Raw genomic sequence first — 18,413 nt, 5'->3', positions numbered from 1 at the left:
GACGAATTTCAGTCATTGAAGGAAAAGAGACATTTTATACCAGTGGGAAGTTTATATAAAAATCTCGGGAAGGTACTCTTTTATAAACCACACATTATAATAAAAGTGGAGAGAGAATGATGTAGTCTTTTACCAGAAGAATGCTGGTAGATGGTCTTGTGAATAAGTCAATGTTGTCTCCTACACCCAAAGAGTTGAATCACTGTCCCGTTTTAGTAGGCGGATAAAAATGTAGAACTCTTGATTGTAACAGCGGCAACACATATTTTGGTCTGTCTTCCTTAGTAACGGGAGATGAAACTTGAGAGGACAGTGTGGACAAATGGATAGAGTGTTGGACGGAAGGCTAGGAACTTCTGCTCTGTTCTATTCCCAGCCTGCTGCCGGGTTGCTATGTAAACCTAGATAAGCCACTGACTTTCTGCATCTCATATTTTCCATCTATAAAAATGTAGGTAGAGACATTCTGTACTTGGCCCTTTCACAAAGATATCGTGAGAAATGGCTTACTTTGAAGAAGTTTGGGTATCTTTTGGTTGAAGAGACGCAATGTAAATACATCAGTGTCTCTGTTTCCTTTGGCAATGCTGTTTCTACTGCCAAGCATTACACAAACCATCTTCTATCAGTCTACCACAGAACAGGTATCATTAAGTAAGCTTTGTAATGCACAGAAGGTAAGAGAGGAACTCTGAAGCCCGGATGTGAGTCTTGGGTCGACCAGTTGCTCCTGCTGAGACTAAGAGCAAATCAAAGTCCTCAGTTCCCCCATGTGTTAAATGAGGGTAATGGTAAGGACCACCCCAGTTGAGGGCAGTGAAGCTTCTAGGTACTTAGGAGCAGCATAGAGATAAAAATATGCTTTGTGCCAGAGTATGCACTTACTGTTCATGCCCAGAGCAGTTCTTCCTGCTTAGAATAACAGTGGATCTGATCCTTGTTTTTCAATGGCTATGCCTCACTTGCCACTGTCACTAGCTTCTGGACCCAGGACATAAACTCTTAACCACTATTCTCCGTTGCATCATTTGTCATAAGTGACAGGGTTTCACCTAAAAGACAAAAGAAAACCAGGTGTTATTCTTAAAAACACATTTGATTTATTAATTTTTTAAAATGATAACAGATTGGAGAGGTGCTGCAGAATAGAGAATAATTGACAGTTGATGCTTATGTCTTGATCATTATAGAAAATAAATTTAGTGACTGGGAAGATGGCTTATCAGTTGGTAAACATGTGAAAGGACCTGAATGCTAGCACCCATTAAAAAAAGAAAGGCTGGGGAAGGTGTAAGTCTATAATCCTGCGTCTGGGAAGACAGACAGAGGCAGGCCCCTGGAGCTCACTGGGCATTCAGCTTCGTGGCATCAGTGAGCTCCAAGTTCAATGAGAGACCCTGCCTCAAAGAATGAAGTGGTTAAAGAAGAGGAGATAACCAATATTGATCTCTGTCCTTCACACACATGTACATACACCAATGCACACACACACAAGCTTTGAAACTATGGTAGATAGGGATGGAAAAACGTGCAACATTGACCTCTGGCCTCTACATGTACACATGCACCCATACACACACGTGATAGACTACAAAGCCACACACACACACACACACACACACACACACACACACACACATACAACATACACTTAAAATTAATAAGCTCAGAAAAAAATCAGGAAGAAACAGAATGGGTACATTTAAATAGAGTTTATTTTCACCTCACTTGTCTGATTTCTATAGTGATAACCTGCCAGAAAATACTGTTTGAGGGTGACAAAAGGGGCACAGTTTACTAGAGTGTAAGACAGTGGAGAGACAGGGAGAGTTGAACTGAGCACTTGCCTAGCATCTGTGAAGCCTCTCACACAAACTAGAAAAAAAAGTGAAATATTCACATTATCAAAAAATCTGAATAAAAATACTTGTTTCATGGATTAATGACAATACAACATTATAAAAGTTTAGGATTTGATGAAAACTGTTGATGGGATTTTTGTACTTGCTCTAGTGTGGGATTTCAGAGATTGAATACTGTTGAAGAGGTAATAACATGTTTCATTGATTTTTCCCCTCTCCTTTTTATATTATTAGAACCAACCTACATCACGATTGATCCACCTGCGTGCGGGGAGTTATCAAACTGCACTCTGAAAGAGAAGGACTGCATTTATGGCTTCAAACTGGATCACAATGGCTGTCGAACCTGTCAGTGCAAAAACAGTAAGTAGACAGATGATTGGGTTTTTTTCCCCCTGAGGCCTAATAGGATCTTGTCAAAGCATATTATATGATTAAATATCTTTTTTACTCCTGTTCAGACATTGCCTTGACAGCCTGAAAAAGGGGGGAGGGACGGTGATAAACTTAGTGTAAACAGTTTTATGGTCACGTGGGGTGTACTCTACCCTTTCTTACAGCTTCTGTCTTGGTCTCACTGTGTTCGTTTTTATGTAAGGCTTGACATGTTCTTGAGCCTGGCAGAGGAGAGGTGTTATAGCCCTGAGTGGCTTGGGAATGCGGCTTCCTAGCCTTACAGTGGACAGTCTAGAACTCCTTTGCCAGTGTTACCCAGTGACAGTGACAAGAACATTGTCACTCATCGGCTATTTTTTTTTCCTGCTTACATGCCTGGTAGCCATAATCCTTAAAAAAAAAAAATTTAAAAAAAAAAACAAAGCCTTACTCAGGGCCTGAGGAGACAACTTAGTGAGAGAGTGCGTGCTGCACAAGCATGAGGCCCTGAATGTGGATCTCCAGCGTGTGGTGGCGCCTTAACCCCAGCCCTGAGGGGTTGGGCTGGTAGCGGACGGGAGAATCCCTGGAGGATTGCAGGCCAGCCAGGCTAGCCAAAAGTGGTGGTCTCTAATTTGTCTGAGAGATCGTATCTCAAAAAAATCAGGTGAAGAGTGATAGAGAAAGTCACTCAATGTCCCCCTCTGGCCCACACACAGGCATACACACAGAGACAGACAGACGGACACGTACCATGTGTGAACACGTGTGAACACATACCCACACGCACGTACATGGGGGGGGGGCTTCGTTTTATTGACACCAGCTCTGCCTCCATGTAGATTCCAGACATGTCTCTGAGCCATGACCTCTGAAACTAGATGGAATATATCACATTTCTCCCACAGGGGAAAATACACCCCACACCTTTTACAACTATTTTGAATTCTCCTAATTCCTCAGCCAGAATAAACATCCGAAGTCCCCTTCTCCATCACATCTGTGACATGCTTTCTAGAGCTTGGTCTTTTCCACCCTTCTGACACACAAGGTGCTGTTGTCTTTGCCTACCATGTGGCTCAGAAACAAATAAAAACGAAAGAAAGACTCCTGAATTGGGCCTGAATTCAGTGCTCTCTCTCGCCCGCATTAGTGTTAGCTCTCTGGCTTGCACGCTGTGGACTAGTACCCGGGTTCTAAGCAACCAACATCCCTAAGTACTTTGAGGTCAGCTGCTGTTAGGTGCTTATCTGTCCCACAGAAGGTATTGTGGTTTTTGAATCCTATTAACATAGGGCCAGATACAACAAGAAATTATGCTAATAGTTTCAAGCCTTTTTCCAAGTAGATGCAATTATTTTTTAATCTTAATAATGAGAGCTTATGCCCTGTATGCCTCACAGCTTATGGTAACTAAGTACCACTTTTATGTCCTCCTAAATCACTGAATTAAAATAAATTAAATTGTACAGAACCAAGATGGGAACCTGGTAACACCAAAGAACTTCCTGTCTCTATACATTGAATATTGTCTCCAGTCTTCAAATGGTTCATTTCAGCTCCAGCCCCACAAGATCTTGACACACGCTCCCTCAATCCTGTCTGAATCAAGAGTCATTACACCACCAGGTTCCTTTACTGAGAACCCTTATTTTCAGAGTAAACCAAAGCTGGTAGGGAGCCATTTTTCTTCTTAGACTTACTTTGGGGGAGTTTGGAATCCTCTGCCTTTTTTGACTGACATTTGGCCCATTTTCTGAACTCTCTTCCTATCATGTCTAATCTCTCCCAAACACAGACAATGATTGTATAATAAAGCAAGTTCTCCATGGGCCTCGGGGCATAATTATCCTGGGCTTAGAGGCTTGGACTGACTAATGGTGAGAATGTACACTTCCTGGGGTATCAGCGCTCTTGGTTTAAGGTGCCTCTCAACTGTAACAATTCCTCATTTGTGCCAGCAGTTTTGGTGAGTGATAGAATACAGACTAGAGTTAAATAATGCCATGTCCTCGAGTCCATACCACCACTGTGCCGTCTGCACAGTGGGCTACTGTCTCGGGTTCATAAACCCAACATGCCTGTAGTTGTTGCAGTCTTAGGGTTCCAGGTAAGCCTCCACCCACCCAGGGTGGTCCTGCCGTCCTGCACCTGCTTCTCCGTCCTGGGGAGGACTGGCCTCCGTTCCGTGCATGTCTGCCTCTTAGACTTTCCCTTGGAAAGCCAAGTTTGCTGGAGAATCGCCTTGGCAGCCTCGTTTGTTTACATAAATCGCCAGCCTTGTCTTCTTAACCCCAGGATAATTGGTAGCTGTGCCGTGCAGTGTTTATGCTGCAGCCCTCCTCATGCCTCTCGAGCTGCTCATTCTTTCTCAATATGGGATCATACCTAACGTTTTTCCCCCCCGAACTTCCCCTGAAGCCTAAAAATACAGAATGAATGTTCACCAGTTGCCTCAGCACGCTCTACACCTGGGCTTTGTTGTTATAATATTTTGGCCACCCAGCCGCACTGATGTCAGGCTCCTGTCCCATCATTAAATCCAAAGAAGTGTGGTTCCCTTGTTTGTCACGGAGGCAAGTAAAAGGCAATGGCCAGGCTTTCTCACCCGAGGCTGTGAGGAAGTTAGCCCCATGCACTCTGCCTCGACATAGAGCTCCTGTTGTATTTTGGAAGTTTTTGGAGTCATATCCAGTGGACACTGCTTCTCGTAAACTTCCATTTTATCCACACTTAGGAGGAAATGCATAGAGGAGAATATTGTATTTTGTGCCTATAATTTCTTTACATGAAAATACTACACCCAGTGTTTCCAGATTTCACTTACTTTTAGAAATATCCAGAATTTCTCCTTCCCATTTTCTTTCACCGCTGGTTGTGTTCCAGTTAATGAATTAAGTGTTAAGACCACTATGGTGAATGCAAGACGTGACATAAAGAAAAATCTCCAATAGCCAAAACATACACCATTTTCGGCTCAGTGTTGTAATCTACAAGAGTCAATCCTTCTAAGAAACACCTCACTCTTTCCCAAAGATTCAAGCTTTTGGTCACAGGGAAGGGGGAGGGGGATCACTGCCTTCTGCCGGGGCATGCTTAGTACTCCGGCTGTGCTCTGCAGTGATTGGCTAGATGAAGAAGCAGAGAGCCTCTGGAATCAGGGATGCCTCCGGATTTAGGTCTTGTCTGATCCCCCTTGTGGGTCTGGCTAATCCGATTGGACATCCATCTCATCACACTGAACTGGCCCGGGTTGGTCTTGGCGATCCACTCACTGCTCCCCTAAACCTAATGCCTAAAACTGAAGCCCCCAGTTTGTACCACACACAAGACGAAGCATGGATTTTGCCTCCACCTCTCCACTCCTGTTAGCCACCCTGATGGCTCTGCGTCAGGGCAGCCATCATCAGCTACTAGATGAGAGTGAGTGGCTTTCCTCTGTGCCCTCATCTGTAGAGGACAGGCACTGCTACCTAAGTAGTGGGGTATTTTGAGGACTAAGTGAATCAGTGCCAGGAGACTTTTATTAGCTGGCACATGGAGTTGTTTCCTACACACGTACACAGCTGGTTATGCCATCCCTTTCAGCCCAAGCTCCATAACATGGCAAGTACCCAGCCTCCTCCCCCTTTGTCCTTGCCTACCTGCCTGTAATTCTTCCCATCCTTTCAGGACACACCCACCACTACCTGCCTCTCACTTACGCATTTGTGTCTCCTTGTTTGCATTTGTGTCTCCTCATGTGTCTTCCTCTTCTTGGCTTTAAAACCAAAATACTTCGTTGCAGTCATGGAGTGTAATATATTCTTTTCCCCCTGGACCGAAATTCTCCAAATTCTCCCTTACATTTTCCTTTCCTACTAAAACCACTTATGTACTATAGTCTTAACCTTTATACCTAAGTTTCTCTTGGACATTACACCTGGTTCCTATTGGATTTCTTTAAGTGGGGCCTGAAGGCATGGCACATTGAGTAGAGTGCCTGATACACACAAGCATGAGCACATGAGGGTGGGTCCTAGTACCTATACAGAAAGCTGGACCCTAGCTTATCAGGTATCTTCAGGACGGCTGCAAAGTCCTCCTCTGTGCCCTAGCAAGACTGCTTCTCCCTCGTGGGGGTGGAGGGCAGGTAAAGGGGCCAGTCATTGAGTTCATGTCAGAAATAGTCCCCCTTCCCCTTACTAGGGAAACCCACTTGGTTACTGAGCTACCATGTGCTACATCTGAAGGGTTCTAGGTTATATCCTTATATGGTCTTTGGTTGGAGAAACAGTCTCATAGAGGGCCCACTGTGCCTTGATATATTTTGTCCTTGTGGAGCTCCTGTCCTCTCTAGGTCATACTAACTTCCCTTTCTCTCATATGATTCCCTGCACCCTGCTGAAGGTTGATTTTAGGAATTGGTAACAGTTTTATCTAGAAACTGATTCAGACATGTAAAATTAATAGTAGCAAGGAAGAAGAAGCCAGTGTGTCTATCCTATAATAGGGCTCCGAATCAAGCATCCTAAGAAGGGTACAGCAGCCAGGAAGCAGGGTCCAGCCATTTATTTTATTGTGCTTCTGAATTGACGCCAGCCACCACTGGGCAGAATTGCAGCCAGCATGTGCATTTTTGCATTTCTTGATGCAATAGTTTCAGAAACTTCATGACTTTTTTTTTTTTAATTCACCTATTTATTCAGTTTACAGTCATAGCCTCCTCTCTTCCTGGTCCCATCCTCCTTCCCTCTTACCCCATTTACCTCCCCTATTTCTCAGAAAAATGAAGCTCCCACCCACCCCAGCTCATCAAGTCATTGGGACCAAGCCCATCCTCTTTTCCTGTGGCTGGCAAGGCAGCTCTGCCTTCCTTACTAGGGAATCTTTGTGAAGCCTGAGCTGCCCATCTGCTACATCTGTGTAGGGTGTCTAGGCCCAGTCTATGTATGGTCCTTGGCTGGTGCCCCAGGACAGTACGGCAACAAGCTCTGGATATCTTAACACTCCTTCGTGACCATTCTTAATTGATGACTGGTTGGTATCAATCACCAGTATCCACAGGTTTGAAGTGTTGATGACAGCTCTGGGTGATGCATCCACTTCGCATTTGCACGCATGCAGTTCTTTGCCTTTACTGACAATGATGATGCTCACCACTGAACCAATAACTCTTTTTCAAGACTAAAAAGAACTTACTGTGTACTTGCTGTTGACTAGCCACAATGTCCAGTCCCTGTGCTTGGCCATTCTTTATCACTCCCTCTTGAATGGCAATTGTTTCCATTGACTAGAAAGCATTCTAGGTCACAGAAAACTCATAATGTTTAAAAATATCAGTAGCATCGTGAGGCCACCTGTGTTCCATAATTTCCATAAGCCACATGCTAGAACTTTGCAAACAAGCTTGTAAGCCCCACCTGCTAATCTGTCTATCTGACACATCCCTGCCCTCTGCCCCCTAAGGACAGTCAGCCATTGATAAACATGGATCTAGGTCTAGGACTACCATCCAGCCTTTCATGTTTTCTATTTCAGCTCCACAATATGATTTTCTGAGATGCTTAACAAGAGATAGTGTTTTGAAAGCACCATCTGATAATTCAGTAGTATCAAAGGAAGCTTGATCAAGCTTCCTCTACTAGTAATGCATTCCTGGTGGTAGCGGAGAAACACGGACATCAAAAGATGCACCCATGCACCAGATAGCTACCCCTCCCCATCATGTTAAATGTGGTAGGCCCTGGACTATGGGCATAAAAGAGAAACTGCCCTAGAACTTTCTTTTTTCTTTGTCATGGAGGAGAATTGAGCTATTCTGGATGACAGGCTGCCAATGAATGGACCCAGAGGGGATGAATGGCTTGAAGTGGAATCACTGTTCTGCCTCCATGTAAATGTCCTACATCTTTTTTTTTTTAACAAAGTGGCCTTATTTGGGATTCTTTTCTATTTCAGAGCCAATATGGGTTAACATGTTGGTCACCTTTTCATTACTGTAACAAAATGCCTAAAGGAATTGACTTATGTAGAAGAAAGGTTTATTTGAGCTTGTGGATTTGGAGGTTTGGGTCTGTTGGTGATTGGCGCTGTTCTTTGGGCTTGTGACCAGTCAAATCTATCATGGTGGGAAAGCATGGGAACCTCACAGCAGCCGGCATGTGAGAGGAAATTGGGGAGGAAAGGATTGGTATACCCACTGTAAGAGCCGTCTCCAGTTCTCCAACCTCTCTTCCCTAGGACTCATATCTGGAAGGTTCACCATCTGAAAGTGTCCCAGCAAACCTGCCACTAGGTTTTGAACACGTGGGCCTTTGGGTTTCTTTCAAGCCATGGTGCAGAGATAAGTTAAAGACAAATGTATTTCTTTAAATTCATTAAAATTGATGTTTCCGTAGCTATTAATGGCATGGAACGCATTCTAGCCCCATGCACACTGGAAACCAGTGGAGACTGTTGGTTTCTAAGTTATTGATTGGTTAGGGTTAGGAACCCTTGGAAAGGGTTCCTTTTTTACAGACTAGAAACACAAAAACAAGTGACTTGCACTCTAAAGTTTTGAGGAAATTCCTCTCCAATAATGCTGACTCTGGCAAGTGCCAGGGCTGTTTCTAATCCATCTATTCCCTGACATAATCCACCAGATGCCTTGACTTTAAAACTGTTACAGTAGGAAAACCAGATGAGCTTAAATTTCTGTGTTGGGAAAAAAAATTGTGACTCTGAGGATCTTGTCCCTCTTCCATTGTTCCTGTCGTAATGGGAGATGAAAAGTAATGACCTGCCTCCAACTTCTGTAACTACAAATTTCTCTTTTAAGATGCAGATTAGCATTCCGCTGCCTCACAGTGTGATACAGACACACCAGATTACAATAAATACATGTAATGATAAGTTCTGGACAGTGGAAATATGTTCTAGATCACATTCTCCTTTATAAAAGACAGGAAGTAAAATATGGAAGGAATGCTAAGATTCACAGAAGATTTTATCGTAGAAGTGTTTATGTAACATGTGGAGCCATTTTACCTATCAGTCATAATTGATATTTAATTTTAGGCTGTAAGACTTGTCTATGGAACAGGACAACTGTGCTGTGGGTTCCACAGTGACTTGTACATCAGTGCAGCATTTACACATCAGGGATGCCCAAACAAAATAACAGTTCACTTGTCAATCTCACAACAATAGTTGTTCCCTAGCTTACCATTCTACAAAACATCATTCAAGTATTTCCATTCACACCATATCAGCTTCCTTTCTTATGGCTCATGTTCTTTCAAACCCCTCATTTAATTTAGATGGGCCTCAGATTGCTCTTACATCCTGAGGAACGTTACCTGGCCTTGACATTGTTACTCTCTCTGGTTTTCTGTTTAACTGAATCACCTTCTTGAATAGCTGTGTCTTCAGTAGTTTCTTCTGACTTACTGCTTCTCTCCTTTTACTTTCTAACATAATGCAACGACTGACCAACAGGAGACAATTAAACACCACTCCAGAGTCTGCTAACAGGGATGCCTTAAATATTTTATGAATATGAATATTTCTTCTAGCTGAGTATCTTTAAGCATCTGAGTTATTTGTCAGCACAGTAAGGCGAACATAGCTAAATAGAATGCTGATTGTTTGCTCTCCGTCATGAGGAAGACAGGCTTTTTGAAAAGAAAGAAGTCCCGAATGCACACAATACGCAGCGTTCTGTGCGGTCACCCAGAAGCAAGTGTTTTGTGAGCCATTCAGATGTATGTCTTACCTCTGACGACAAGCAGTACATGTCTGAAATGAGTCTGGACTGACTGCCGTATGGTTGCATAAATTGTCCCCGGTGGTTTGAGGTGACTAATTAAAGCAAAATCATGAAAAACTGCACCCATCCATTACTTGTCAATGGTGACCACCCTATTCACTTTCCCAGACCTCACAGACTCTACTAGGCCTCATAATTCCATTTCAGAGTGTGACTCTCTTTCACATTATTGCCATCAAAACCCAGAGCCATGTTGTGAGATCCGTGAAATGGCCGCATCTATACCTGTTAACTGTGGCTGAGGCTGTGGCAGAACTGAAGTTTAACCCTTTTGGGTGGGGTTAAACTTGGGTGGAGAATTTGGGGCAGGTATCGAAGCCATAGTCTCTGAAAGAACCCTGCCATCTGTGTGTCTCCACAGGGGAGGAACTGTGCTTAGGCCTTAAAAAGGCCTGCACCTTGGATTGTCCCTTTGGCTTCCTCACCGATGTCCACAACTGTGAGCTCTGTCAGTGCCGCCCACGGCCCAAGAAGTGCAGACCCACAATGTGCGACAAGTTTTGTCCGCTTGGATTCCTGTACGTATTTGTCAGTAGGTTTTGTTTTGTTTTGCTTTGTTTCGTTTTGTTTTTTAATTCAGAAATTTAGTGTAACTTGCTCAAGTGGTCATGCCTGTGTTGGGAGCTGTCTTGTGTTTGTTTGAGTGAGCCACTGGTGGTGTGATCGAGAGGAGACCTACTGTTTATATCAGGGGACTTCCGCTCCAAGTGTAAGCAGCAAGTTCGGACTTTATATCTAAAGATGGTAGGGTCAGCGATGGGTAGGTCTCAGCACTCAGAAGGCATATTCTAGATCTAGTTCAAAGCCAGCCTGGATTGCATGAGATCCTGTCCTGGAAAAAAAATAATTTCCAAGCATTTCTTGTCACTATTCTTAATTGTAAGACATCAGTGTGGTACCAGTAAAGAGATAATTATTTGGACTGGGAGGATGGCTCAGTGATTAAGAGCACATATCCTCACTTGGTAAGCCTGAACAGTGCCCAGGCCCCTGTAATTCCAGCTCCAGGGGTCTGCTGTTCTTTCTATCCTCTGGAAAATTGCATTCACATGGCATACACACCCAAATATACCACACACACATACATACACACATACATAGTGAAAAATAAATAAATTTAAAGATATAATCATCTTATAACTTAACTGCTGGCACAGAATGAAGTACCCTGCAACTCAAATAAAACAATTAACCAATAACTAATGCCTCCAAGACCTTGGGTTTTTATTTATTTTCAACATAGACCCATCTACTTACTTAGTTATTTTTGTGTATATGTGTAAGATTTTCATACTGCGGTATGCATGTGTGAAACAGCCAACAGCTTGCAGGGGTTAATTTTCTTCTTTGAGCACGTGAGTTTTGGGAATCAAACCCAGTTTATCAGGCTTGGTGGCAAGTACGTTTTTACCCAGTGAACAACCTTACAGGCCTAAGGCTTTTGTTAACATTTATGAAGCCTTTCCAGGTCTCTGAGCTCTCACAGCCTCCAGTGTCTCGTGTAAGTTTCAGTAGTTAAATTTTTTACTAGCATATGGAACTTCTCAAAGGGTGCAGCTACTTGGGAAAGCCCACAGCCCTAACAAAATTCCTGTAATGTTAATCTCCCAGCTTTGACCAATGATAGCATCTCTCCCTGTTCTGTGCGCTGGAATTGCATGTTCATCCTTTATATTGTGGGGCCATCTTTCTCAGTAAACGCTCACCCTTGTCACTGGGGATGGCCACGTCCCAGAGGCAAATAAATGTTCGGGCAGTTCTAAGACTTGGTCACGAGAGCTAATTACACCTCACCTAGGGTTTGGAATGCACCATAGTTTCTGCATAAATGATGACATCATTGACCCTCGGTCTGAGCCTTTGGGCATTATGTGAGACTTTTTGATTTTCTGACCTCTGGCAAACTTTTAATTACCCAGGAAGAATAAGCATGGCTGTGACATCTGTCGCTGTAAGAAATGTCCAGAGCTGCCATGCAGTAAGATCTGCCCCTTGGGCTTTCAGCAGGACAGCCATGGCTGCCTTATCTGCAAGTGCAGAGGTAAGTGTGAGCCCTCTCTCCTTCTCACACCATGCTGCCCTGTAAATGAAATGGTTTAAGTGATTGCTGCCTGTTCTGAAACAAATGTCACTCACTCTGAGACCCTCCCACAGGGCACCATTTGCCTTTCATTTCAATAGAATTATAAGGGCTCAGAACAGAATTTAAAGCACAATGAGCAAGTTAATCATTTCTTGTGGCTTCACTTATACATGTCTCAGAAACAGTAGCCTAAAGCTAGAGTGTATGTCAGCCTCCTTCCACAGGAGATCACTCTCTTCAGGAGAGGGATTGAGACAGTAAAGAGCTTCATTTTGGCATCCTCGGGAGTGGGTGTATCTGAACTCCCGTTCACTTAGGTATTCCATAGTAGCAGGGTTTTCGTGAGAATTTAGACTTGCTTTGAGATGCACACAGCAGGCCAGAGCTGTATATAGGCAAAAGCCCAGTCAGCTCACTCTTGGAGTCTTCTTCCTTCAGTGACATCCTGAAGCCATTGAATGTGCAATTCAGGGTGCTTCTCCAGCCTTCACCTCAACCCCCGCACTGCCCACGCCCTGTTGCTTGTTGTAGTTGTCAGACGATATGCCAATCAAACAATGAGACATCTCTGTGGCATGCTTTTGGTATTTTTTGAAGGAGCTCACAGTAAACAAAATGTAGTCAATCACTTCATCATGAATCAAAAACGTAGTAGTTGCAAGGAGCCCAGAATTCCCCCATTTGAGGAAACTTATAGAAAGATGAGTCTCTATGTGTATGCGTGTGTCTGTGTATAATAAAAAGCAGTGGTTGTTTATTGCATAAAATAAGTGACGTGAAAGTTAACAATGCTTGAAAGGCAGTAGTATTCCCCCAGTGTGAAGCATATTTGCAAGTTCCTTTTCGTCTCTCTTGTTTTTCAAAACCGGGGGCCTGTTGATTGACTCATTCTTTTGAGCCCTTCCTGTATCACTGACTGTCCTCTCTGGGCATCATTTTTGGTGACCTGGCTCTGTTTCACGTAAGGGCACCACAAACTGTTTCTCCTATGCCATAGCTGCTTCTTTACCAGGCTACCTTCTGTCTGTCCAGAGGTCCCTACTTCAGCCGGGCCACCTGTCCTGTCAGGCACATGTCTGTCCATGGATGGCCATCATCATAAAAATGAGGAAAGCTGGCATGATGGGTGCCGGGAATGCTACTGTCACAGTGGAAGGGAAATGTGTGCCCTCATCACCTGCCCGGTGCCTGCATGTGGCAACCCCACCATCCGTCCTGGACAGTGCTGCCCATCATGTGCAGGTAAAAGTGGGCTGACCTATTGTTGTGCAACCACCTCCAGCCTTGTGGGGCCTTGTACCCACCCGTGACTCTGGAGGAAGTGTGGGGTCCGTCCTCAGGACACTCCTCCGCTCTCTGTGGCTCCTGTTATTAACAGCCTCAGAATGGGCCTGACGCTGTGAATGATTAGCCAGAGACCAAAGACAATTCTAAAGCTTTGGAAATGGTTCTCCATATTTTTGAATGGTTTACTCAATGATATTGCTCTTTGGACTAGCTTTTTTCTAGACTTACATATATAAATCCAACCCTCCAGTTTACTGCTAGCATATTAAGGTTGAAGGCCTTAGCCTTAGTTAATTGAAGGGGACTGGTGAGAGTTTTACTTCACAAAAGCTTATAACTTACCAAGTAATACTGGAGGGAGGCGAGAATTACCAAGATCTGTAGCTGTTGCTCCTTTGTAAAGTAATGGGCGTGTGGCAGTCTTGCCAAATGGAGACATCTGGAATGGTCACAAAGTCCTAATAATAATAACCACGAAGATGAGCTTCTAGAAGAACACAACAAGAACGATAACTCAGGCTAGCCAGGCTGCACCTGCCTTACTTCCCGATATATAAAACACCCTCTCAGCTCTAAGATTCTGTATGCCTCAGCAATTGCCAAACTGGTGGCTCCCATACCTTTGCATTTGGCACATAAATGCAGAATAAATGTCTTGTTTTGTTTTCCCATAATGCAGTTAGATGTGTTCTCGATCAGCTGTTGCCTTTTTCACATATTTTGCAAGTAAAATATGAGCAACCACCATGTCTGCCAGGTCAGAAGCAGTTTGATGAAATAGGAACTGTGTCTGCCAATTCTTTGAGGAAGAGAAAATCATTTGTTCCCTCAAGACATGCTTTATTAGAGGTGTGTATCAACTGGGAACCTGGACCTGCCTCTCTGTCAGCTACTCCAGCGAAGAAGTCTGAGCCAGGCAGGTAGAAATATAAAGACACAGATCAAACAGAACTGCAGTCAGTGGAAGCAGAAGTTTCTAGTTTCTCTAGTGAGGAGACACAGGAAATTCTAAAGCACATAGTTGTTGACACATTGTTGGGGCTGGGAGATGGCCCCGTCGGAAAGTGCTTGCTGTGCAAGTGTGGGCCTGAGTTTGGTCTTCAGCACCCACATTTTTAAAAAAAAGCCAGGCATGGGGGCTTACACTGTAATTCCAGCCCTGGGGGCCAGAGACTGAAGGATCCCTGACACCAACAGGACAGCTAATCAAACCAAGTGAGTAAGCTCCAGGTTCAGTGAAGACCACTAAACACAAGCAGATAGATAGATAGATAGATAGATAGATGGATGGATGGATGGATGGATGGATGGATGGATGGATGGATGTAGAGAGATAGATAGATAATTAATAGATGGAGAGCTATTGAGAAAAATGCTAGACATAGACCTCTGGCCTACACACACATACGCACACACTGTGACTTTCTGAATGTAATTATACAAAATCCACTCCTAAGCATGCATGTGTAGAGTTGTTTTTTACAGGATCTTTAGTGGTTTGCTGTGTGTGGGCTCTTCTGTTTAGAGACCCTGGAAAGCCTTCTGTACCCGTGGATTTCTTCTGACCTTCTCCCATCAGGAGTAGTCAGTGTTTTCCTGGGATGAAGGAAGAGCTCCCTGACTTTCAGCAGCATGATCACCAAATAATGCTGTCTCTTTCTGCATCCCTCTCTCACCTTTTGCCTTTCCCTAGCTATCTCTCCAGCCTCTGTTTTGCCAGGACATTAAAGAGGTTAAGAACCCCTGCAAACACCTGTGTCCTGATGACTCCCCCTACTTCTCAGCATCCTGAAGGGTACCAGTAGTCTGTCCCCTAGAAGCCCTTTTTGAATGCTGTCAGAGAATATTTTCCAATATTCATTTTTCAATGAAAGATTTTTTTTTCTCACTATAAGCCACGGGAAATATACTTGGAGCTTCTTGTCCTGCCAACATGTTCTTTTTCATGACTTACCTCTCTGCTGCTCATATTGTAGTTCAGCTGTCTGTTTTTCTAGAGTGTGTCTGCTGAATCTACAGCCCAGTCTTTCGTAGCTCCCTTGAGATAACCCTGTCCGGAAAGCTGCTTCCTGGGCTGAGAGTCAGCCCATACCACTGAATCCCACCAGTATTGGTGACTCACACCCTACCCACTGCTTTGTAACAACCCTGATGCGCTCAGCTCTGAGCATTTCCACACAGCCAGGGTGGTTCCTCTGGGTCCTCAGCATCCAATGAGCTCTAGGCCTGAGCCAGCAGCCATGTCTCTAGACCCTTTCTCAGCAGGATGCACCCCTGTCAGCACCTCCTTGAAGTGCTTGTTGTATTTGGACTCTGGGAATGTGGTTAATGCCTTCTCACTTCCCAGCACCACATCAGGGAAACTCCCAGTACCTCTGTAGACATTTCAGCATGAAGGTCTCTCGAAAGCCACCTTGCCCCTGGGAAAAGAAATCACTGTTATCAGCATATCCCTGGTTGATGATGGTGTAGTCCACCAAATGTTTAGTCTCGGGAAGGTTTCAGACTGTTGATCCTGAAGACACAATCCTACTCAGGGTACTGGCAGCTGGCTGAGGTAAGGTGTGGCTCCTTGACAGTGGGCCATATTTATAAGCATGAAAGTGCTCAGAATCCCAAGATAATAAAGTAGACAGGACATCCATCATTTGGAAGTTTTGTTTAATCTAGAGGCATATCCGTTATCCAAATAACAGTTGACTTTGGTTCCAGCCCCTTGACTGTGCTTAATGCTCTGAGATGGTAGCTTTCAAAATGTGTAAAATAGAATAATAATGCTTCCCTCACAAGGTCAATGGAAGGAAGAAACGAAATGAAATAAATAAGCGAGAAGTGCGCAGCCTGGAAATAATTGGACCATAACAAGCATTCAGTAAATGAGCTATCTTCATTCTAGACAACTCCTGGACACACACAGGGTTGCTCCAGTGAGCGAACTTCCCTGTAATTTAATTCTTATTGGATTCTCTCAGGACTATCGACAGACTCAGCCACTCGAACCACACTTCCCAAGATTAGCTCTTTGTCTTCTGTTTCTCGGCATGGAGCTTGCTCTTTTCTTTCCTATTCCTGGGATAAGAATAGGGTGAGAGACACTCTTCAGAGTTTTCTCTCCCTTAAAGCAGAGACCACCAGTTTCTCTGGTAGTCGAAGCTGCAGGTGATTGATTTCTTGTGTTTCGATTCTGTGTCATTCCTCAGATGACTTTGTCGTGCAGAAGCCAGAGCTCAGCACTCCATCCATTTGCCACGCACCCGGAGGAGAGTACTTCGTGGAAGGGGAAACTTGGAACATTGACTCCTGCACACAGTGCACCTGTCACAGTGGCCGGGTGCTGTGTGAGACGGAGGTGTGCCCACCACTGCTCTGCCAGAACCCCTCACGCACCCAGGACTCCTGCTGCCCACAGTGTACAGGTAACCAGCATGGTGGGCCGGCGTGCGGTTGGCGGGGAGGATGCGGCTTTGTTTGATGGTTCTGTCGGGGTGACGTGCCTGCTTCCCCAGTCCATTCCCTTCTATCACCCACATAGTCCAGTCCATAGGCATGGCACCTGAGGTGACGCTGAAAGAGAAGGATTGCCACGTCCTGCCTTTTTCCCACTTGAGCCTTACACCGTATAGACTGAGGATGTACACAGAATACAGGCAGCCCGTCTACACCAAGTTATTCCAGATGACTTAGCTCAGGTAAAAAAGTCATCCCACAAGAAACATTTGTCTCTAACAGATGTGAAAACTGGTTATTGGAAAACAGTGTAAACAAAACCCCCTTGAAATTATAAAGGCTGTAAAAAGAACTCTGAAAATACTTCTGCCCTCCCTAGTCTTTGATTAATAAGACCAAGAATGTTGAAAGGGTAGTGTACATACGCATGGGGACGGCTTACTGTGTCCTTCCCGCAATGCCTCAGGTCTTAGCAGGTAAATTTAGTCATGAAAGAAATATGTTATAATGTAAACTTGTCAAGATAGTAAATGTGAGCTACACTTATGGTTTTATAAATAGTAATTCTGTTAACGCTAGAATAAATGGCTTTTTTTAAAACAGGTTTAATTTGATACCTAAAATTTCCAAAGCAGCTGGTTTTATTTGGTGTTCATTAATCTCAGTTTTTCAACTAAAATCATAACCACATATCTTCTAAACATGTAGTCAATGCAGTTTTTATGCAGGAAGGCATGAACCTTCGTGTTTATTATTTCCTTTGTCACACTGATTATCTAGCTGCTTGTCCGGGGCTGTGTTCTGTCTTTCTGACCAGCATCCTCAGTTACTAAATTTGAACCAAGCTATCATCTTGGTGCAGATTTGTTGGTGTAAACAGCAGGCACGTTATTCTGACAGGCCTAACTAGTGTAAACTCTTGTCTAGCATAGTACTCACTATGTGTTATATCTTTAGGATGTGTGTGACCAAATCCAACCATATTTTTATCATAATCACCATTTTATAAGGATGCAAGCCCTGGTAGTGTTTGTTAAGGAAGATCTATGTGTATTTACATCCTGATAGGAAATATTTAATGATAGTAAGCTCATACTCATTTAGTCACTTGAATTTCTGAAATACCAGAATTCAGCCCTGGGAATCCTGAGATTAATAATAATAATAAATAACGTCTATCCTAAGGAACAATAGTAAAAAAAAAAAAAAAAAAGAGTGAAACACCATTATGAAAATAATGGTGCATAGAGAGGAATTGTAAGAAAGAGGACTTGTGTGCAGGTGGCTCAGGAAGGTGTGAGGAAAGAAAGAAGTTCCTCTGTGTTCCCAGGACTAGGGCCTGAGTGACTCAGGGATGTGGAGAAGATACTTCTCTAAGTCAGAAAGCCCAGATTCACTGATGGGACACCTGACTTAACTCAGAGATTTCGTCCAGGAACAGGAGATAGAGAAGGCCCAGGCCAGGATTAAGCCTCTCGTCATAATAAGAGGCCCTTTGGGTTTCTGTCAAGCCAGCCAGTGGCATTCTGCTTTTCTTTCTTGTGTTTGAGTGACACTTCATCATCTT

General features: G+C 43.8%; 1 protein-coding gene across 6 annotated transcripts in view; it reads left to right on the top strand.

Annotated features, from left to right (window-relative positions):
* Crim1 (cysteine rich transmembrane BMP regulator 1) overlaps nt 1-18,413 on the top strand; it is a 178,421-nt gene that overhangs the window by 134,433 nt on the left and 25,575 nt on the right. For 4 of the 6 annotated variants that reach the window (XM_021655024.2, XM_021655025.2, XM_021655022.2 and 1 more), the window contains 5 exons: nt 2,097-2,225; nt 10,391-10,547; nt 11,949-12,070; nt 13,145-13,354; nt 16,600-16,815. In XM_021655024.2, the coding sequence (XP_021510699.1) occupies nt 2,097-2,225; nt 10,391-10,547; nt 11,949-12,070; nt 13,145-13,354; nt 16,600-16,815 (834 nt within the window). The remainder of the gene's footprint in view (nt 1-2,096; nt 2,226-10,390; nt 10,548-11,948; nt 12,071-13,144; nt 13,355-16,599; nt 16,816-18,413) is intronic. The other 2 variants (XM_021655023.2, XM_021655027.2) reach the window with 2 other exon arrangements.

Source organism: Meriones unguiculatus, chromosome 1, assembly GCF_030254825.1.
Source record: "Meriones unguiculatus strain TT.TT164.6M chromosome 1, Bangor_MerUng_6.1, whole genome shotgun sequence".
NCBI classification, from domain to species: Eukaryota; Metazoa; Chordata; class Mammalia; order Rodentia; family Muridae; genus Meriones; species Meriones unguiculatus.
This window is presented reverse-complemented; position numbering and strand designations above follow the sequence as displayed.